The sequence below is a fragment of the Chiloscyllium plagiosum genome, chromosome 7 (genome assembly GCF_004010195.1).
Source record: "Chiloscyllium plagiosum isolate BGI_BamShark_2017 chromosome 7, ASM401019v2, whole genome shotgun sequence".
NCBI classification, from domain to species: Eukaryota; Metazoa; Chordata; class Chondrichthyes; order Orectolobiformes; family Hemiscylliidae; genus Chiloscyllium; species Chiloscyllium plagiosum.
The window spans coordinates 19,109,184-19,132,696 of NC_057716.1; the positions used below are offsets into that span (position 1 = coordinate 19,109,184).

A 23,513-nucleotide genomic window follows, 5' to 3' on the forward strand; every position below is an offset into this window, starting at 1 on the left:
GCAGGGAGGGTCAGTATGTAAGCAGGAAAAAGTAATAGGGAACTCTGTACTCTGGGTACAGATAGGCATTTCTGTGGCCACAAGCGGGAGACTTCAGGATGGTGTGTTCCCTTCTGTGCCAGGGTCAAGGATGTCTCTGAGCAGGCACAGGATATGGAGATACTGGGCAGCATAGCTCAGTGGTTAGCACTGCTTCCTCACAGCACCAGGAGTCTGGTTCCATTCCAGCCATAAGTGACTGTCTGCGTGGAGTTTGTATGTTCTCCTATGCCTCTGCAAGTTTCCCTTGGATGCTTTTGTTTCCTCCCACAATCCAGAGATGGCTTGGCCGTGATAAATTACCCTGTAGTGTGCAGGGATATGTTAGCTTGGTGGAGTAGCCATGATAAATGCGGGGTTACAGGGACAGTTTGGAGGATTGGGATGCTCTTCAGAGGGTCTGCAGGCTCAATGGGCCAAATAGTTTCTGTCTGCACTGTAGAGATTCTGTGATTCTACATTCTGAAAGGGGGAGGATGAGCAGTCAGAGGTTGTGATTTATACCGTTGCCAACAACAAAGGCAGAAAGAAACATGGTCCTGTGAACGGAGGTCAGGGAGTTAGGTGGAAGTTGAAAAGCGGGACTTCTGGGGTTGTAGTGTTGGGATTACTTCCTGTGCCACATGCCAGTGAGGCTAGGAAGAGGAACATAGTACAATTAAATACCTGGCTAAAAAGCTGGTGTTGGAGGAAGGGCTTCAGGCATGTGGATCATTGCGATTCCTCCCGGGATAGATGGGACCTGTAGAAGAAGGACAGGTTACACCTAAACTGGAAGGACACCAATATCCAGGCAGAGGATCGGGACCAGAGCAAAAGGTAAGCAAGTGGTATGACCAAGGAAGAGTCTGAGATTAAGGCCAGTAAGACTAAGAACAACAGATGGGGGTGGTGACTGGTGGTCTGAAGTGTATTTATTTTAATGTGTGAACAGCAGGGTTTTCTATATTGACTGGGACTTGTTTAATGCCAGGGGCTTGGTTGGGAGAATTTGTTAGGTATCTCCAGAATGATTTTTTTGAAATACTATGTAAATAGTTCAACTAGGGAAGGGGCCATATTAGACCTGGTATTGGGAAATGAGCCCAGCAGGTGATGGAAGTACCAGTGGGGGAGCACTTTGGGAACAGTGCCCATAATTCTCTAAGTTTTAAGTTATTTAGGTATAAGGACAAGAGTAGTCCTTGGGTGAAACTACAAATTGGGGGAAGGCTAACTACTGCAAAATTAGGCAAGAACTGGGGTATGTAGTCTGTGGGCAGCCGTTTGAGGATAAATCCACATCTGGCATGTGGGAATCTTTTAAACCAGTTGATTAGAATTCAGGATCAGCATGTTCCTGTGAAAATGAAGGATAAGGATGGTAAGAACTGGGAACCTTGGATGACAAGAGAAATTGGACCTTAGTCAATAAGAGAAAGGAGGCACACATAAGGTTTAGGAAACTGAAGACAGACAAGACAAGATATGGGCAGCACGGTGGCACAGTGGTTAACACTGCTGCCTCACAGCGCCAGAGACCCGGATTTATTCCCACATCAGGCGACTCTCTGTGGAGTTTGCACATTCTCCCCGTGTCTGCGTGGGTTTCCTCCAGGTGCTCCGATTGCCTCCCACAGTCTAAAAATATGCAGATTAGGTGAACTGGCCATGCTAAATTGCCCGTAGTGTTAAGTGAAGGGGTAAATGTAGGGAAATGGGTCTGGGTGGCTTGTGCTTCGGCGGGTCGGTGTGGACTTGTTGGGCCGAACGGCCTGTTTCCACACTGTAAGTAATCTAATCTAAGACTTCGAAGAATACAAAGCAGAAAGGAACTCGAACAAGGAGTTAGCAGGACTGTCAGGAGACATGAAATGTGTTTGGCAAACCTGATTATAGAAAATTCAAGGGCATTTTATATATATATAATATGTATTTTATACATAATAAAAGAGTAGGTCCACTCAAGGACAGAGGCGTGAAGCCAGAGGAAATGGGAGAAGTCCTTAAATACTTTGCATCTGTAATCACAAAGGAGAAGGACATGGTGAATAGTGAGTCTCGGGACGAATCGGTTGAAATTCTGGGGTGTCAGTATAAAATAAGGTGTTGGGTTTTTAAAAAGCATTAAGGTGGACAAATCCCCAGCACCTAATGGGATCTACATGGATGGTAACCCTGATGGGTTTACCTGGTTGCTGCAAGTTATTAACTTTGTTGAAAAGGAATCTGGGTTTTGTGCCATGTCATTGGTTAATATTGTTCACATTAAAAGATGAACACATTAAATTGGTTTTCTCCTCCATTTAGAAATCTTTCACCTCTGTGAAGAATGAAGCAATAATTTTATCTTTGGACAAAGTTAAGGTTGAGTTCTGTGTTGTTTCTGTCAATTTCACTTGTCTGCCAGTCCTCCCCTTCATTTGTCTGAAAATAGTTACTTTTGTTTAATAATTATTTTAATAAAATTATTATTACCATCTCTTGTTTTGAGGTTGGTGCTATTTTCTGTCGCCAGTGCAATTAAAAAACATTGTTTTAAGATCTGTGGCAATTGATCTTTCTAGCTCCTTATTGCTTCGACCTGTGTCCATTTTAAATGTGGTTGAAATGTGGCTAAAACACCTCTCATTTAATGGCTAGCCGAATTCTGAGGAGACACTTACTGTGTGTCTATACTGATATCTCTTTAATATCTATGCTGAGGAGCGTTTCTGGAACTTGGGATTTTTTCATTCTGGAGAAATGAAGTATTGGGGTGATATTGCTGGAGCACTTGTCTTCCTGGGCACTAGAAGAACTTAACCCAGACAATGAGGACAAGTGCTGCAGACATTGAAACCACAAATGGCTGACGACAAGTTCAAGATAAGGTTTTCTCAGGATGATGAACAAGTAGAAAACATGTCGACAGTCCTGACAGGTAGTGAGTGTGTAGTTTAGAGCAAATTGATTACAAAATTGCTGAAATATGAGGTATGCAATTAAAATATCTGTTTGAGTGACGACCAGAGCTCTGCAGAATGTTTTCCGGTCCCATGGCACCATGCAAACCTGTACCTCAGGTCATTCCCCACACCACCTCCCTCCCTCCCAAAGCCATGGGTTTTCTGCCAAATTGAAAAGATAGATGGGGCAAACTTGTAAATTAACAAAAGGGTAAGGATGATGAGGTACATCAGCAATTTTAGAGTGAGCCAGAGGTGAGAGGCGCTCATGTCAGCTGTATTCCTTTGATATAATGCTGACTAATCAGTAACAGTGAAATATTTAAAACTTAGCAGTAGCTATGAAGGTAAAAGCAGCTAAGAAGGCAAGCAAAGTATATATTACATTTCCTTTTTCCTTTTTTTTTAAAAAGAAAAAGCTTTTGTAAACACCAGCAGCTTATTTTCAAGTTCTGAATTCGACTTACTTTTCTCCCTTACCCATTTCACTCTCAAGATTACATGCCAGTTATAACATGCTTTCTTTGCTGTAAATGTTCTGTTTTGGTCTTGCATGTTTGCTTGGTCATCCCTCTGTACCTGTGTCCCCCTTTCTAATCTCATTCTCTCACTGTCTGTTGTGTGCTGAGACACTGATATACTAGCTTTTCTAGTTTGTATTGAGGAGGGAACTTTTTTTGCTACTTTTTAATTACACATCAACATCTATTTTGATCATTGATCTTCTTCCCTGGTATTTGTTTTTCAAGCTATCCTAATATTTTAATGTCAAGGTAACCAATGATAACAAACTGACCTGAGAAACTATCAAATGCTATCATTTCTTTTGCTGAGAAGTATAAAATGTTGCTTGAAAATATAAATACAACTACAATGTGACTATTGCATATTGTTTGTTTTTTTAAAGGAACAAAGAATGTTAATGCCTTTTATCTCAAGGGAATACCAGGGGAAATGAGCACTTAGATACTCTGTTTAGAGTAGCAGATGGCCAACGCTGAACCATAACCTCAAATATGATTGTGAGCTCATCTGGGGGAAATTCTCAAATGCACATTCAAGTCACACTATGCCAGTGTTCACTCTGTGTCTGGCGGAGTAATCTGAATAGGCACTGTCACTGGCGAAGTGATAATCACTAACATTTGGGATCCAGGATGCAAAATTATGAAAGATATTCTGATGCATGAATGGATCACAGTAGCTTGAAAACCAAATGGTCAGATGACAATGCATACATTAAACTCTGGAAGCATTAAAGTTTTGTATTAGTGTACTGTCTAAGGTGAAGTAATTGCACTTTAATACTCTGCTAACTGGAACGTCTGGATGTGTGATGTAAAATCTATCTAGGTAAGTTTGCCCCAATACAGTTTTAAAAATATGGGATCAGCTTTACCGTGGTTCTTAATTTTCCAATACAAATGCATGCTGGTGGAAAGAGCATCTGACAAGTACAGTAACCATTCTTTTCCCCTGTATCCTTAGTGTAGAGTCTTTTTGTTCCCTTCTGCATGATTTTTAAATGGGTTTTCCTTCCCTCCTTTTTTGTATTCCTCTTCCCTTGCACCTCCACAGCATGCTTCCTCAAGTCGTCACAATATACAGGTCAGACGCCATCTTGACTTTGTGGAGGAAGACTTGGACATGAGGACTGTAAGTCACTTTCAGAGTGCATGTTTATGCATGATTGCATGTGTTTACTTGTTTCCATGCTCTTCCTTGTATGTTTTTGCCGATTTTTACACTGCCTAGTGCTTGTGTTACATGCTTTTTCCACATTTTACCTTTCTTATCAAGTTGTCAATCTCTTTAATTAAATCAAAAGATCAGTAATGAGGCTCAACGTCTTGATCAGCACCTGAAGAAAAGGTTTACAACTTTGGTGTAAAAGTGCTTCCTTGGAGACTTTACATGGCTGGATTGCTCAGATTTTTGAGTATAGGAGTTGGACGTTACATTGAGGACTTGGTGAGGCTTCTTCTGGAGTGCTGTATGCAGTTCTGGTCACTTTGATAGAAAATATATTACTGAGCTGGAGAGGTTTAAGAAGAGGTTTACCAGGATGTTGCCGGCAGTGAAGGGTTTGAGTTATTAAAAATAGATTGGAGAGGATGGAAATGTTTTTCAATGGAGTGTGGGAAGTTAAGAGGTGACCTTACAGAGGTTTATAAAATAATGACGGTGTAGATAAGGTAACTGGCAGGTGCCTTTTCCCTTGAAGAGTTTCAAGCCTTGGGAGCATATTTTTAAAGTGAGAGTAGAAACATTTAAAAAAGACATGAGGAGCAATTTCTTCACACAGACAGTGGTCTGTTAATGGAATGAGGAAGTGGTGAATGTGGGTCAGTTACAACATTTAAAGTACACGAGTAAGAATTGTTTGGAGGGAAATGGGCCAATTGCAGGCAAGTGAGTCCAATGTAGTTTGAGATTTTGGTCTGTACGGACTGATGGGACCGAGGGGTCTGTTTGTGTACTGTGATTCTGTGATTGCCTTTTGAAGTGAATGGTGAGAAGAAAATGGAATAAATGCCCTTCTGGATGCAGCTATTTCATTGGTAGCAGTATTTTATTTCCAAGGCCAGATGGGTCCCTTTTGTTTATTCCGTAGAAGCTCGTTTTGATATTTGCTGTTGAAAATGCTTCCGTTTATGTAAATAGGAAAAAGCATGGTGCTCATGAAAACAGTATCTTTCTTTTATAGAGTCATAGAGATGTACAGCATAGAAACAGACCCTTCGGTCCAACCTGTCCATGCCGACCAGATATCCCAACCCGATCTAATCCCACCTGCCAGCACCTGGCCCATATCCCTCCAAACCCTTCCTATTCATATACCCATCCAAATGCCTTTTAAATGTTGCAATTGTACCAGTCTCCACCACTTCCTCTGGCAGCTCATTCCATACACATACCACCCTCTGCGTGAAACAGTTGCTCCTTGGCTCCCTTTTATATCTTTCCCCTCTCACCCTAAGCCTATGCCCTCTAGTTCTGGCCTCCCCAACCCTAGGGAAAAGACTTTGCCTATTTACCCTATCCATGCCCCTCATGATTTTGTAAACCTCTAAGGTCACCCCTCAGCCTCCGATGCTCCAGGGTAAACAGCCTCAGCCTGTTCAGCCTCTCCCAATAGCTCAAATCCTCCAATCCTGGCAACATCCTTGTAAATCTTTTCTGAACCCTTTCAGGTTTTACAACATCTTTCCGATAGAAAGGGGACTAGAATTGCACACAATATTCCAACAGTGGCCTAACCAATATCCTGTACATCCGCAACATGACCCCCCAGCTCCTGTACTCAATTCTCTGACCAATAAAAGAAAGCATACCGCCTTCACTGTCCTATCCACCTGTGACTCCACATTCAAGGAACTATGAACCTGCACTCCAAGGTCTCTTTGTTCAGCAACACTCCCTAGGACCTTACCATTAAGTGTACAAGTCCTGCTAAGATTTGCTTTCCCAAAATGCAACATCTCACATTTATCTGAATTAAACTCAGTCTGCCACTTCTCGGCACATTGGACCGTCTGATCAAGATCCTGTTATAATCTGAGGTAACATTCTTCCCTGTCCACTACACCTCCAATTTTGGTGTCATCTGCAAACTTACTAACTGTACATCTTATGCTCGCATCCAAATCATTTATGTAAGTGACAAAAAGTAGAGGACCCAGCACCGATCCTTGTAGCACTCCACTGGTCACAGGCCTCCAGTCTGAAAAGCAGCCCTCCACCACCACCCTCTGTCTTCTACCTTAGAGCCAGTTCTGTATCCAAGTGGCTAGTTCTCCCTCTATTCAGCGAGATCTAACTTTGCTAACCAGTCTCCCATGGGGAATCTTTTCGAACGCCTTACTGAAGTCCTTATAGATCACATCTACCGCTCTGCCCTCATCAATCCTCTTTGTTACTTCTTCAAAAAACTCAATCAAGTTTGTGAGACATGATTTCCCATGCATAAAGCCATGTTTTTTATTGGAAAATATTCACTCACTTTGTAGTTTTACAATTTGAGTGGAGCTAGATTTATCTAAAGAAATCTTTGACAAGCAGCCATAAATCAGCACCTGAAGAAAAGGTTTACAACTTTGGTGTAAAAGTGCTTCCTTGGAAACTTTAAATGGTTGGATTGCTCAGACCTTTGAGTATAGGAGTTGGGACATTATGTTGAGGTTGAACAGGACATTGGTGAGGCTTCTTATAAAGTGCTGTGTGCAGTTCTGGTTATCCTGTTATAGGAATTATAAATGTCTGTGTAGAGTAGATACAAGACAATAAGGCATAGGAGCAGAAATTAGGCCATTTAGCCCATTGAGTCTACTCTACCATACAATCGTGGCTGATAAGTTTCTCAGCCCCATTCTCCCACTTTCTCCCCATAACCCTTGATCCCCTTGAGACTCGAGCCTATCTATCTCAGTCTTAAATATATTCAATAATCTGGCCTCCACAACCTTCTGTGGCAATGAACTCCATAAATTTGCCACACTCTGGCTGAAGACATTTCTCCTTATCTCCGTTCTAAAAGGTCTTTTCTTCCCCTAAGGCTGTGCTCCCAGGTCCTAGTCTCTCCTACCAATGGAAACAGCTTCTCAATATCTGCTTCTCATCTTCTCTGTTCAGGCCATTCGTTATTCTGTATGATTCAATTAGATTCCCTCCTCATCCTTATAAAGTCCATCGAGTATAAACCCAGAGTCCTCAAATGTTCCTCATATGTTAAGCTTTTCATTCCTGAGATCATTCTTGTGAACCTCCTCTGAACACGCTCAAGGGCCAGTACATCTTTCTGAGATATGGCACCCAAAACTGTGCACAATACTCCAAATGTAATCAGACCAGAGCCTAATAGGACTTTAGAAGTACATCTCTGCTTTTATATTCAAGTCCTCTCAAAATAAATACCACCATTGCATTTGCCTTCCTAACTATTGACTCAACCTGCAATTTTACCTTGAGAGAATCCTGGACTAGAACTCCCAAGTCTCTTTGCACTTCAGACTTCTGAAATTTCTCTCCATTTTTAAAAAATAATCCATGCCTCTATTCTTCTGACCAAAATGCATGATCTGACACCTTCCCACATTGTACTTCATCTGCCACTTCTTTGCCCACTCTTCTCACCTGTCCAAATCCTTCTGCAGCCTCCCTGCCATCTCAATTCGACCTTTCCTCTACCTAGCTTTGTATCATCTGCAAAGTTAACCAGAATGCACTCAGTTCCTTCATCTAGATCATCTTAATGTATAAAGTGAAAAGTTGTGGTCTTAACATGGAGTCTTGCGAAACCCCACTTGTCATCAGCTGTCATCCTGAGAAGGACCCTTTTATCCCCACTCTCTGCTTCCTGCCAGGCAACCGAGCTTCTATCTATGCTAGTACCTTGCCTCTGACACCATGGGCCCTTATCTTACTCAGCTGCCTCCTGTGCAGCACCTTGTCAAAGACCTTCTTGAAGTCCAGATATATAACATCCACTGGTTCTCCTTGGTCTAACCTGCTTGTTACTTCCTCAAAGAGGTCTAGCAGATTTGTCAGGCATGACCTCCCCATGATGAAACCATGTTAACTGTGCCTTATTTCACATACACTTCCAAGTATTCAGAAATCTCATCCTTCACAATGAATTCCAGGATCTTACTCACGACTGAGGTTAGGCTAATCATTTTGTAATTTTCTGTCTTTTGCCTTGCTCTCTTTTTAAACCAAGGTGTCACGTTAGCAATTTTCCAGTCCTCTGGGGCCCCTCCCTGATTCTAGCGATTCTTGAAAGATCACTACTGCCCCCACTATCTCTTCAGCTATCTTCCTTAGAACTCTGGGGTATCGTCCATCTGGTCCAAACGATTTATCCACCTTCAGACCATTCGGTTTTCCTAGCACCTTCTCCTTGGTGATGGCCACCATACTCAGTTCTGCCCCCTCACTATCTTGAATTTTTGGGATATTACTCAGTTTTCTACTGTGAAGACTGACACAAAGTAATTATTCAGTTCCTCAGCCATTTCCTTGTTCCCCACTATCTCTCCAGCATCATTTTCCAGCAGCCCAAAGTCCACTTTTTACTCTCTTTTGCCCTTTATATATCTAAAGAAGCTCTTACAGTCTTTCTTTATATTACTGGCTAGCTTACCCTCCTATTTAATCTTCTCCTCCCTCATTTCTTTTTTTTGTTGCCCTCTGTTAGTCTTTGTAAGCTTTCCAGTCCTCTGGTTTCTCACTGCCATTCGCCACCTTGTATGCTTTCTGTTTTGCTTTTATTCTATCCCTGACTTCCCTAGTCAGCCTTGGTTACCTCATCCTTCCTGTACCATATTCCTCTTTCCTTGGGATGAATCTCTGCTGTGTCTCCTGAATTACTCCTGGAAACTCCTGTCATTGCTGTTCTGCTGTCCTCTGCTAGGGTCCTCTGATTCTGTGTTCTTCCTCTCAAATTTCAGAGTAAATTCAATCATATTGTGATCACTGCCTCCTAAGAGTTCCTTCAACTTAAGCTCCTTTATCAAGTCTGCCTCAATTGCACAACACTAAATCCAGTATGTATTAGTGTTTGAGCACTAGGAACTATATTTAGTTGCTGGGAGCAGCTATTCTGTGCTCATCCAAAATCTGGCTGTTTTGGGAAGTGCTCATCCTATATCCCATAAAATTAAGTAGTCCATCAACTGTTGAATTTTGAGGTGAAGTGAATTGACCGGGCCAATTTCAAAGGCCTCAAATTATTAGTAATTTCCAATAAAGCTAGATGTCCTTTCCTTTGCAGGCTTAGCTCTGTCTCCCTTCCTCCTTCCCTTCCTTATGGCCAGTCATTCTTCACATATGAACTTAAATTTTTATTTCTAGCAGATAGTATGATGTCATGGAAAGGTTGCTGTTAACTTATGCAAGGATCTGATGAGTGCACTCATTCTCTGGCAGTTTACCAAAGTGGCTATTTTTCATGAATTGTAATGAAGGCCACTTAACTTAGTTAACTACATGGCGAGTGTGTGGTTATGAATAATGTCACCAGAACCGGTTTAATTCCTATTCCGAATGAAGCAGACATCTGACATGTCTCCTTGCTCTGCCTCTGAGAGTGGGTAATGATAAACCTACACTGACGCAAACTGCCAAAAAAAAGCTCAGGATGAAGCATCAGCTGACAATGGACCAATGAATTGCCTTCAAGAACAGCGCAACTGAATGAATAAATGAGCCACTGAGTGCAATCACGTGGCTCAGTCCATCAAGTACATCACAGCCAAATCCTGTTCTGGGTTTACATGTTTCTTTAGCAATGCATGGTGATTAGTAGCAAATCTATGTAGATTTGATACTAGATTTCTAGATATTAATGCCAATAGGAGATTTGGGTGGCACAGTGGTTAGCACTGCTGCCTCACAGCACCAGAGACCGGGGTTCAATTCCTGCCTCGGGCAACAGTCTGTGTGGAGTTTGCACATTCTCCCCGTGTCTACGTGGGTTTCCTCTGGGTGCTCCGGTTTCCTCCCACAGTCCAAAGACGTGCAGGTTAGGTGAATTGGCCACGCTAAATTGCCCGTAGTGTTAGTGAAAGGGTAAATGTAGGGGAATGCTTCTGGGTGGGTTGCTCTTCAGAGGGTCGGTGTGGACTTGTTGGGCCAAAGGGCCTGTTTCCACACGGTAGGGAATCTAATCTAATCTAATCATATAGAATCATAGAGTCATACTGCAAGGACACAGACCCCTTCGGTTCAACTAGCACACGGCAACCATTTTCTCACATTAAACTAGTCCCACTTGCCTGCGTTTGGCCCATATCCCTCCAAATCTTTCCTATTTATGTACTTATTGAAATGCCTTTAAAAATCCAAATGATTTTTAGTAACTGTACCTACATCCACCAGTTCCACTGGCAGTTCATTCCACATACTCTGTGTTAAAAAAAAAAGTTGCTCCTCACATCCTTTTTAAAACTTGCTTCTCTCACCTTAAAGATATGTCCCCTAGTTTTGAAGCCCGCCTCCCCGCCCACCCTAGTGAAGGGAAACTTGCTATTCACCTCATCTATACCCCTCATGATGATATAAACCTCTACAAAGTCGTCCCTCATCCTCCTATGTTCCAGTGAAAAAAGTCCCACTCTCTCCAGCCTATTTTTATTACTCGACTCTCTGTTCCCATGCAATACCCTGGTAAATCTTTGCTGATCCGTCTCCAATTTAATATCCTTCCTAAATCAGGGCAACCAGAACTGCGCACAGTACTCCAGAAGAGACCTCTCAAACATCCTGTGAAACCTCAATATGACTTCCCAACTCCTACACTCAAAGGTCTAAGCAATAAAGGCAGGTGTGCTAAAAGCCTTCTTAACCACCCTGTCTACCTGAGGTGCAAATTTCAAAGAATTACATACTTGAACCCTAGGATCCTCTGACCTACAACACTCCCAGGGCGCTACCATTAATTGTATGAGTCCTGTCTTGTGTATTTTATCAAAATGCAATACCCCTCCTTTATCCAAACTAAACTCCATCTGCTGCTACTCAGCCATTGACATAATTGTTCAAGATCTTATTGTAATCTTAGAGAACATTCTTCATAGTCGACTACACCACCAATTTTGGTCTCGTCTTCAAACCTACTAACTATGCCTGTTATGCTCTCATCCAAATCGTTTATATAAATGACAAACAAAGGTTGACCCAGTACTGATCTCTGTGGAACACCGTTAGTTACAGGTCTCCAGTCTGAGAAACAAGCCTCCACCACCACCCTCTATCTCTTACCATCAAGTCAATTTCATATTCAATTCGCAAGCTCTCCCTAAAATCCCATTTGATCCACTTTTACCAATTAGTCTACCATGCAGAACCTTGTCAAAGGCTTTGCTGAGGTCCAGGTAAACAACATCTACCACTCTGCCCTCATCAATCTTTTTGGTTATTTCCTCAAAAAAATCAAAAACGTTTGTGAGACATGATTTCCCTTGCACAAACCCACACTGACTATCCCTGATCAGTCCTTGCCTTTCCAACAGGCACATAAATCCTATCTTTCAGAATTCCCTCCAACAACTTACCCATCGCTGATGTCAGGCTCACAGATCTATTGTTTCTAAATTTCTCCTCACAGCTCCACAACATACTGGGATACATTTGATTAAGACCCACAGATTTACTCACTTTTGTTTTCTAAGAACTCCGGCACTTCATCTTCTGTAATGTGAACTGTTTTCAAAACATCAATATTTATTTCCCCAGTTCTCCAGCCTCCATTTCTTTCTCCACAGTAAAAATTGATGCAAAATATTCACTAAATGTCTCTCCCATTTCCTGAGCTTCAGTACATAAATGATCTCATTGATCTTTAAGGGATACTATTCTCTCTGTGGTTGCCCTTTTGCTCATAATGTACTTGTAGAATCCCTTTGGATTATGCTTAACCTTATCTACCAAGACTATCTCATATCCCCTCTTTGCCTTCCTGATTTCCCTGTTAAGAATGTTCCTATACTCCTTATACATTTCAAGAGATTCATTTGATCTCTGCTGTTCGTATTACAATATACAATTCTATTTTATTCTTGACTAGAACCTGTACATCTTTTATTCATCCATTGTACCCTACTGATATCAGCATTACCTTTCACTGTAACAGGAACATCATGCCTCTGAACTCTCACATCTTTGAAAGCCTCCCACTTGTCATCATCCCTACACTTGCGAACAGTTTACTCAAATCGAGGTGAACATCCCCTTCTTATTTCTAATTCCTACTCATATTGTTTGACTGGATGATCCCTCAGAATTATCTTCCCAGATTACGGTAGTAATATTTTGTTTAATCAAAAATACAACTTCCCCCTCCTCTCTTGCCTCAGTTTATATCCTTCAGATATGAGGAAAGTGTGGGAAAATGGTGTTGACGTGAATAATTAGCCATGACCAAGAATAACAGTAAAGACTCAAGGGGTCAAATAACCTACCCCTGCTCCAATGCTCCTGTGGTAATCCCAGGGTTCAGCAAGTAACTGCCATCCCCCAAATTCTAACAAAGTATCCAACAGGCATTAACAATTTTGGTATGTGAGAGAAATTGGAGTTTAATACATTGTTAAAAAACTTCTTTGTCCAGATTAGGTTTTAGTCAGATGACAAATTGGGATGAATGAAGAGAGGAGAATATGTGGGTCTCCTGCCATCCTTACCTCAATGATGCATGCTTCCTCTTTGCTCCTGCTTTGTTGAGTTGCTTTGTGGCAAGAAAATGCCATAATCTTAATGCACTGATCCTGAGAGGTGAAGATAGCAGAAATTATTTGGCCTCAGTGGTAGAGAATAGCACATGCTATTCATAATTATCCTCTTCTCTCCCATATAAAGCTGATGCCTTCAACCATCTATGTTTGAATAAGATTAATTTTAATGAGAGGAAACAATTCTTGAATAAAAACAAAAAATGTACACAGTAGATAGTTATTCCGCAACTCTTTCTCCAGTACATTAATGACATTATTGGCATTGCTTTATGCTCTCATTCGGATTTGGGAAAGTTTATCAATTTTGCTTCCAATTTCCACCCTGTTCTCACCTTCATTTGGTCCATCTCTGACTCCTCCCTTCTATTCAACATCTTTGTTTTATTTTTGGAATAAGATTATCACCAATATTCACTATACATCTATCGATTCTTACAGTTACCTGGATTATACATCCTCATACACTGCTTCCAGTAAAGACTTTATTCCATTCTCTCAGATTCTCCATCTCCATCCAATCTCTTCCAATGATGCTAGCTTCTGTATAGGGGTCTCTGAAATGTCCAACTTCTTCCTCTGCCAAGGATTACTCAGCACCTTGGTTGACAGGGTTCTCAGCCCAGTCTGACCCATCTCCTGCACTTTGGCCTTCACCCCTTCTCTTTCCTCCCACAGCAGTGATAGGGTCCACCTTGTTCATGTCTACCATCCCCCCAGCATCCACATCCAAAAGATCATTAGCCGCCATTTCCACCAGCTCTGTTTCCCTTTCCTCCCTTGTCAACTTTCTGTGGGGTCTGTTCCTTCCAGGACACCCTGGTCTGCTCCTCTTTTCTCCTGACACCTCCCCACTGCACCTTCCCATGCAATTGAAGAATGTGTAACACCAGCCCATTTACTTCCTCCCTCCTAACTGAGCTGCAATTTACTTAATATAGTCTACTGTATTCACTTCTGACAATATGGTCTCCTCTACACTGGGGCGACGAAGCATAGACTATTTGATTTGAAATACTTTAAGTTCCCACACCAAGGGAACAAGGCTTTGCTGATTTTATAAACTATCCCTGCTGAGTCATTGAGGAAAAAAGTCAGTATTGTAGCACACCCTTGGCTGGGACACAGAAAAAACAGACTTGGGAAACAGAACATTCAACATGGGACAGTGAGATAGGCTCTTGACTCAAAGCACAGGGTGTAAATGAAGGACTATATTTGCAATTACGAAACATGGGAAAGACTGTTAAGGACAAAAAAGCAACTGAGACTTCAAAGTTAACTGACCGTGATTGAGCTGGGGAAATCGCAGCTTCCTGCTGACTGTTAGTTGTACATTCGATAATTCTAATAAAAAAGCAAACAATCCAAAATTAAAACAAAAGAACATTACAGAAAGTTGCTGGAGAAGCTCAGCAGATTTCCCTGCGTCTGTGGAGCCAACAGAGTTAATATTTTGAGTCCAATGACACTTCAAAACAAGGTCCCAATTCCGAAGAAGTGTTTGGATTCAAAACCCAAATCTGTTTTGCAGTTCACAGATCTTGCCAGACCTGCTGAGTTTTTACACGACGTTGTTTCTGTTTCAGATCTCTAGCATCCACGGTGTTTTGCTTTTAGAAGAACATTACAATTGGCTTAGATTTCCACCTCAAACTACTATAATCCTTATATACTCTCTCAGTTTTGTAAATCTTACGGATTGGTTCATTCATACCTGGATCTGCAGTACAAAGTTCATGCCTTTACCAAGGGCTCAGAAGGAACAACCGTTGATCCACTATACAAAAGAAAACCGCAAATGTTTTTGACAACTATTTCACCAATTTAAATGATGCATTTGAAATGGCAACTAGCATTCCAGCTTGTTAACCAGCTGAGGATGATGTGAATGTCCTTGTGATGAAGATAGCAATGATAAGTCAGTTGATAGTGATTTTTGCCATCAGAAACCTTTCAAGTTTGAAGTATCTTTACAGCCTGATTAGTTGGGTACCCCATACATATTGTCAGAGCTGTAATTTTGATTTATGCTTATTTGCAGCTAATTTATGCCTTTTCCAACCCTTTACTAGTGATGTTGGAGTTCCTCCACTCCTTAGTGAAGTATACTGAGTTATAATTTACAAATTTTGCAATGCTCAGGTTTATGAAACTTAACAGAATAGTGGAAATAAACCCATTCACTAATTGCTGTGTGCAATCTTCCACTTAATGTACCTTCTCTATTTTCTCCAAGTAGAGTGGAAGTTTTAATTTACCAGTACATCACCTTGGTGGTACACACCTTGAAGCCTGGATAGACAGGTTATAATAGGGTCATGCTGGTGACTCTGAGTCTAATGGAGACAAGGCTGTTTCCACATACTCACTGTTACACTATTCAAGCACTGGTGCTGATTAACTGCGTTAATATGGAATATTATGTTTCATGTAGATTGTCTCCTCCTGTAGTCATCTAGTGCTTTAGTTTAAGCTGCTGAAGAGTATCCTCATAGCATTTAGATTCTGAGACAATCCAAAAACTAGATTTAAATTGGGGATGATATTATAAATTCTGAAGAAATACGAACAAGCCAGCCGCCGTGAAAATATTGGATTGAAATTTCTTCCAAGATACTTAGTCATGGAGTCATACAGCATGGAAAAAGACCCTTCATTCCAACTTGTCCATGGCAACCAAGTTTCCCAAGCAAAACTAGACTCATCTGCCTACATTTGGCCCATATCCTTCTAAACCTTCATTATTCATGTACTTATGCAAATGTCTTTTAAATATTGTAACTGTACCAGCATCCACCACTTCCCTCTGGCAGTTCATTCCACATATGAACCACCCTAAGTGCCCTTCAGGACCCTTTTAAATTTTTCTCGTCCACCTTAAAAATATGCCCCCTAGTTTTGAACTCCTCTACCCTAGGAAAAGGAATTTTGCAGTTCACTTTATCTATGCCCCTCATGATTTTATAAACCTCTATAAGGTCACCCCTCAACCTCCAGTGCTCCAGCTTGATAGTACTGAGATATCACAAAGATCTATTTGGTATTGATACAGCCAATGCATTGCTTGAAATTATTTTTTGCTGGGAAAGGAGCATTTCAATTTTTTAAAAGTTTGTTTATATGATGTTGACATTACTAGTTGGGTCAGTATTGATGGCCCATTCCTAATTGTCCTTGTGGTTGTGAACTGCCACCTTGAGCCATTACAGTCCTTATAGATGGATTACAATCCTGTTAGGGATTTTGATATGCAGTGTATTACAAAAATGTGACCATATGTTTGTTCAGAGGTTACTCATGTGTTGTGGGCATTGTGTCTGGACTAGTATTTATCGCCTATCCGTAATTCCCCTGAGAAGTTGGTGGTGAGCTCCCTTCTGGAACCAATGCAGTTTTTGGTGTGTAGGTACATGCACAGCAATGCCAGGAAGGGAGTCCCAGAATTTCGATTCAGCAAGTGCAAGCATGGTGATCTCGTTCCACATTCAGGATGCATCTATTCCTGTGCATCGCTCCTATTATTATTTTAGCTGGTAGAGGTTGCAGATTTGTAAGATGCTATCGAAGGAGCCTTGGTGACTCGCTGTCGTGCATCTTGACAATGGCACATGTTGTTTCAGTGCATCAGTGGTGAAGGGAGTGAATGTTGAAGTTGTTGGAAAGGGCATTTGTCAACAAGCTGCTTTGTTCTTTTATGGTATTGAGTTTCTTGAGTGTTGTGCTTTATTTACAGCATAGAAACTGCTTATTTGGCTCAAGTGGACTATGGTGGTGTTTTTACTTCAGATGAACTCCCTCCCACCCTCCTTCATTTAACTGCTTCAATATGGACTTCTATTATTTTCTCCCTTGTGCTTCTTCTTAAATATTCATACTTGTGGTAGTGAGTTCCAGATTTTCAACTCTCTGCATAAAAAAGTTTTTTTGAATTCTCAATTGAATTTATTATTAACTACCTAACATTTATGGCGTCTGGTTCTAGTCTTAGACACAAGTGGAAACATCTTCTGAGTATGCTCTTATCAAATCCTTTCATAATTTTAAAGACCTTGATTAGATCACCCATTAGTTTTTCTCTTTTTCTAGAAAACGAGTTACACCCTTCTAAAATCTTTCTTAATAAATTATATACCTTGGGTTTGATTAACATGTAGAGTTTTGCTCCTTCTTCAAAGCCACCACATTGTTTTTTGAAATATTGAAGGCCATAATATTGAATGGCAAAGTATTCCAAGTATGGCCTTACCAACCTTCTACACAACGTTTCAATTCTGTGTTCCTTCCTGAATCATAAGGCTATTTAATCAGTCCACCTTGACAGAGGAGGGCAGTGGGCGTTTCAAAATAGGGTACACACCCTATTCCAAATAATGAGTAATGTACCAAGAATGCATTTGCATATGCTTCTCTGCACAAAATGTTGTAAGGAATGTGTTTTGGCACACATTTGCACAGTGACAAGCTAAAAATCAAATGCTCTCAGCCACTGAAGCTGTAACATTGTTCAGAACCAAGATACTAGATCCATTCAAACTTTTTAATATAAGGTTCCACCTTATCCAAGTGAGTCTGTTTTAATTTTAACTCAATTCTTATTCAGTATGCCGTACGACATTTTCTTGAATATTGAATTGCATGAGTGCCAGAGGCCAAATGTTAGGTGTCTACAAGAAAATTTTCTGATTCAGTATGTGGATGTACCTACAAGAGAAGGTGCAAAACTTGACCTACTCTTGGGCAATAAGGCAGGACAGATGACTCGGGTGTCAGTGGGGGAGCACTTTGGGGCCAGCAACCATAATTCTATTAGTTTTAAAACAGTGATGGAAAAGGATAGACCAGATCTAAAAGTTGAAGTGCTAAATTGGAGGAAGGCTAATTTTGATGCTATTAGGCAAGAACTTTCAAAAGCTGACTGGGGCAGATTTTGACAGGCTGGAAAATGGGAATCCTTCAGAAATGAGATGACGAGAGTCTAGAGAAAGTATATTCCTGTTAGGGTCAAAGGAAAGGCTGTAGATGTAGTGAATATTGGATGAGGGTTTGGTTAAGAAAAAGAAGGAAGCATATGTCAAATATAGAAAGGAGAGATTGAGAGAATCCTTAGATTAGATTAGATTCCCTACGGATTTCCTACAGTGTGGAAACAGGCCCTTCGGCCCAACCAGTCCACACCGACCCTCCGAAGAGTAACCCACCCAGACCCATTTCGCTCTGACCTAACACTGTGGGACAATTTAGCACGGCCAATTCCCCTGACCTGCACATCTTTGGACTGTGGGAGGAAACCGGAGCACCCGGAGGAAACCCACGCAGACACAGGGAGAATGTGCAAACTCCACACAGACAGTCACTCGAGGCTGTAATTGAACCTTGGACCCTGGTGCTGTGAGGCAGCAGTGCTACCCATTGAGCCACCATGCTGCCCTTAAAGGCAGTTGAGTATACTTAAAAGGGAAAAAAGGAGGGCAAAAAGGGGACATGGGATAACTTTGGCAAATAGGGTTAAAGAGAATCCAAAAGGATTTTTACAGATGCATTAAGGACAAGAGGGTAACTAGGGAGAGAGTAGGGCCCTTCAAAAATCAGCAAGGCATCCCGTGTGTGGAGCCGCAGAAGATGGGGGAGATACTAAATGAGTATTTTGCATCAGTGTTTACTGTGGAGAAGGACATGGAAGATATAGAATGTGGGGAAATAGATGGTAACATCTTGAAAAATATCCATATTACAGAGGAGGAGGTGCTGGATGTCTTGAAATGCATAAAAATGGATAAATTCCCAGGACCTGATCAGGTGTACCCTAGAATTCTGTAGGAAGCTAGGGAAGAGATTGCTGGGGCCTTTACTGAGATATTTGTATCATTGATAGTCACAGGTGAGGTGCCAGAAGACTGGAGGTTATCACTGTTTAAGAAAGGTGGTAAGGAAAAAACTGTAGACCAATGAGCCTGACGTCGGTGGTGGGCAAGTGTCGGAGGGAATCCTGAGGGACAGGATTTACATGTATTTGTAAAGGCAAAGACTGATTAGAGATAGCATGACTTTCTGCATGGGAAATCATGTCTCACGATGAGTTTTCTGAAGAAGTAACAAAGAGGATTGATTAGGGCAGAGCAGTAGACTTGATCTATGTGGAGTTCAGTAACGCATTTGACAAGGTTCCCCATGGGAGACTGGTTAGCAAGGTTAGATCTCAGGAATACAGGGAGAACTAGCCATTTGGATGCAGAACTGGCTTGAAGGTAGAAGACAGAGGGTGGTGGTGGAGGGTTGCTTTTCAGACTTGAGGTCTGTGACCGGTGGAGTGCCACAAGGATCGATCCTGGTCCACTATTTTTCATCATTTACAATAATGATTTGGATGTGACTGTAGGAGGTATAGTTAGTAAGTTTACAGATAATACCAAAATTGGAGGTATAGTAGTCCGTGAAGAAGGTTACCTCAGAGTACAACAGGATCTTGATCAGATGGGCCAGTGGGCTGAGGAGTGGCAGATGGAGTTTAGATAAATGCAAGGTGCTGCATAGCAGGACCTATACACTTAATGGTAAGATCCTAGGGAGTGTTGCTGAACAAAGAGATCTTGGAGTGCAGGTTCATAGTTACTTGAAGGTAGAGCTGCATGGTAGACAGGAAGTGAAGAAGACATTTGGTATGCTTTCCTTAATTGGTCAGAGTATTGAGTACAGGAGTTAGGTCATTTTGCAGCTGTACAGGACGTTGGTACGGCCACTTCTGGAATATTGTGTTCAGTTCTGGTCTCCTTCCTATTAAAAGGATGTTGTGAAACTTGAAATGTTTCAGAAAAGATTTATAAGGATGTTGCTAGGGTTGGAGGATTTGAGCTATAAGGAGAAGCTGAATAGGCAGGGGGTTGCTTTCCCTCGAGAGTTAAGAGGGTGAGGGGTGACCTTATAGAGGTTTATAATATCATGAGAGGCACAGATAGGATAAATAGACAAAGTATTTTCCCTGGGGTGAGGGAGTCCAGAACTAGAGGGCATAGGTCCAGGGTGAGAGGGGGAAGATGTAAAAGGCACCTAAGGGGCAACTTTTTCATGCAGAGCATGGTACGTGTATGGAATGAGCTGCCAGAGGAAGGGGTGGACGCTGGTACAATCTCAACATTGAAAAGGCATTTGGATGGGGGGGTATATGAATAGGAACAGTTTAGAGGGTATGGGCCAAGTACCAGCAAATGGGACTAGATTGGGTTGGGATATCTGGTTGGCATGGACAAGTTGGACCAAAGGGTCTGTTTCTGTGCTGTACATCTCTATGACTCGAAGTGAGCATTTTAGCAGATGGAGAATCTCTTTCCAATTTTACTGCAGAGCATTAACTGATTAGTTTACTGTGTCAGGGAGCAATGGTACTGTTACCAAAATTACTACATGTTGGTGTTGCAATGTGAATAAATTTTTAAAAATACACAATCCAATCCTGAATCTGTGTATTAATATTTTAAAAACATTGCAGAGCAAACAAAACATCTCAGTTGACACAGTATATGTTCCATTTTTTATTACCATTGAGATTTAAAGATGTAATTTGAAGCAAATCCCAAGGTCTCTTCTGAAAGACAGGGTAAGTAGAGATTGTTCTCCCAGGTCTGTATGATCATTCAGTTCAAAATAGTCATGAGAAGCACCACTGTTGCTAAGCGACAGCAATCATGTAATCATGAAGGAAACCTATTAACATGAAACAAATATTTGTCATTCCTTTCTGATGTGGGATATCATAACTTCTCTGAAGAAATACGCTATGTTTATACAAATTAAAATTGGCTGCTTACATTTATTCTTTGCGTATGAAGGACAATTTTCTATTTTCTGTTCATTTTGCTACAATAGCACCTGCCCTCTCTTGTTAATCTGGGACACTTCCCCTTAGTTAACCTTGCCAAAAGAACTAAGTTACATGTGTATGCCTTCATACTAATTTTCAACTAACTATTTCAAATTGGAAACTATAAAAGTCAAAGCTTAACATTTTATCCAAAAAGTTACGTTGATATAGCATCTTTAATATGGTAAAACATTTCAAATTGGTTTGCAGGAAAGTAATTGGACAAAAGGTGACATTGAACCAAGTGAGTTACGATTTCGTCAGGTGGCTGCAACCAGCGGTGTTCTGCAGGGATCAATGCAGGGTCCATTATTGTTTGTTATTTATATAAACTATTTGGATGAAAGTATAGGAAGCATGGTTAGTAGGTTTGCAGATGATATCAAACTTCATGCTATAGTGGACAGTGGAAAAGTTCAAAGGGATTTTGATCAGCTGGTCAAAGGGCCAAGGAATAGCAGATGGAGTTTAATTTAGATAAATGTGGGGTTTCGCATTTTCATAAGTCAACCCAGAGTAGGACTTGCACAGTTAACGATGGGGCCCTGTAGAGTATTGTCAGAGAAACTGAGGAGTTCAGGTATATAGTTTCTTGAAAGTGGTGTTACAGATAGAAGAGGTGGTGAAGAAGGTTGTTGGCAAGCTTGACTTCATTGGTTAGAGCACTGAGTATAGGATGTGGGTCGTCCTGTTGTGGCTGCACAGGGCAATGGCAAGGCCACTGCATATAATTCTGGTTGCCATGCTATAGGAAGGATATTACTAAATTGGAAAGGGTACAGAAAAGATTTACAAGGATGTTACCAGGACTGGAGGGTTTGAGTTATGGGCGGCATGGTGGCACAGTGGTTAGCACTGCTGCCTCACAGCGCCAGAGACCAGGGTTCAATTCTGTCTGTGTGGAGTTTGCACATTCTCCCCATGTCTGTGTGGGTTTCCTCCAGGTGCTCCGGTTTCCTCCCACAGTCCAAAAATGTGCAGGTTAGGTGAATTGGCCATGTTAAATTGCCCGTAGTGTTAGGTGAAGGGGTAAATGTCAGGGAATGGGTCTGGGTGGGTTGCTGTTCGGAGGGTCGGTGTGGACTTGCCGGTCCGAAGGGCCTGTTTCCACACTGTAAGTAATCTTAACAAAAAAAAGAGGCAGGATAAGCGGCACAGTGGCTCAGTGATTAGCACTGCTGCCTCACAGCACCAGGGTCCCAAGTTCGAATCTCAGCCTTAGGTAACTGTGTCTGTGTGAAGTTTGCACATTCTCCCCATGTCTGTGTGGGTTTCCTCCAGGTGCTCCGGTTTCCTCCCACAATCCAAAAGATGTGCAGGTCAGGTGAATTGGCCATGGTAAATTGCCCATAGTGCTTGGTGCATTAGTCAGAGGGAAATGGGTCTGGGTGGGTTACTCTTCGGAGGGTCAGTGTGGACTTGTTGGGCCATAGGGCCTGTTTCCGCACTGTAGGGAATCTACTCTAATCAAAAAGCTATGACTTTTCTCCTTGGAGAGTAAGAGGTTGAGGGGTGACCGTATAAAGGTTTATAAAATCATGAGGCATAGGAAAGGTAAATAGTGAAGGCCTTTTCCCGAGGGTAGGGCAATTCAAAACTAGCGAGCATAGATTTAAGGTGAGAGGGGAAAGATTTGAAAGGGACCTGAGGGGCAACCTTTTCACACAGTATGGTGCTTACATGGAATGAAATGGTCAAGGCAGGTACAGTTGCAACATTTTAAAGACATTTGGAACATGAAAAGGAAATACTTAGAGATATGAGCTGGAAATGTGTTGCTGGAAAAGCACAGCAGGTCAGGCAGCATCCAGGGAACAGGAGAATCGACGTTTCGGGCATAAGCCCTTCTTCAGGAAAGGGCTTCTTTCCTGAAGAAGGGCTTATGCCCGAAACGTCGATTCTCCTGTTCCCTGGATGCTGCCTGACCTGCTGCGCTTTTCCAGCAACACATTTCCAGCTCTGATCTCCAGCATCTGCAGACCTCACTTTCTCCTTAGAGATATGAGCCAAGTGCAGGCAAATGTGACTAGTTTAATTTGGGAAACCTGGTTGGACATTCTGACTCATAGGAGAAAGTGAGGACTGCAGATGCTGGAGTACCAGAGTTGAAGAATGTGGTGCTGGAAAAATACAGCAGGCCAGGCAGCATCCGAGGAGCAGGAGAATCAACGTTTCGGGCATAAGTCCTGAAGAAGGGCTTATGCGCGAAACGTCGATTCTCCTGCTCCTCGGATGCTGCCTGGTCTGCTGTGTTTTTCCAGCACCACATTTTTCATTCTGACTCATAGCCAGAGTCATCAAACACGAAGGGTCTGTTTCTGTGTTGGATGACTCTGACTATGAGTCTATGACTGAAAGCTTAATCAAACATAGTCTTTGAGAAGCATCTTAAGGGAAGGGAAAATGTACATGGCACAAAAGGCCAGTTTAAGTTTGAGTTCTTGAATTGGATTGGATGCG

General features: G+C 41.8%; 1 protein-coding gene and 1 long non-coding RNA gene across 8 annotated transcripts in view; one reads left to right on the forward strand and one right to left on the reverse strand.

Annotated features, from left to right (window-relative positions):
• raph1a (Ras association (RalGDS/AF-6) and pleckstrin homology domains 1a) overlaps positions 1-23,513 on the forward strand; it is a 176,300-nt gene that overhangs the window by 81,901 nt on the left and 70,886 nt on the right. For 4 of the 6 annotated variants that reach the window (XM_043693158.1, XM_043693154.1, XM_043693159.1 and 1 more), the window contains exon 5: positions 4,545-4,622. The exons of the other annotated variants lie outside the window; for them this stretch is intronic. In XM_043693158.1, coding sequence (XP_043549093.1) covers positions 4,545-4,622 — 78 coding nt within the window. The remainder of the gene's footprint in view (positions 1-4,544; positions 4,623-23,513) is intronic. 6 annotated transcript variants of the gene reach the window in all.
• LOC122551378 overlaps positions 437-23,513 on the reverse strand; it is a 105,736-nt gene continuing 82,659 nt past the window's right edge. Inside the window, exons 3-6 of one of the 2 annotated variants that reach the window (XR_006312088.1) lie at positions 20,732-20,896; positions 14,483-14,542; positions 13,148-13,339; positions 437-781 (exon numbers count right to left, since the gene is read on the reverse strand). This is a non-coding gene — a long non-coding RNA (uncharacterized LOC122551378). The remainder of the gene's footprint in view (positions 782-13,147; positions 13,340-14,482; positions 14,543-20,731; positions 20,897-23,513) is intronic. The other variant, XR_006312089.1, reaches the window with a different exon arrangement.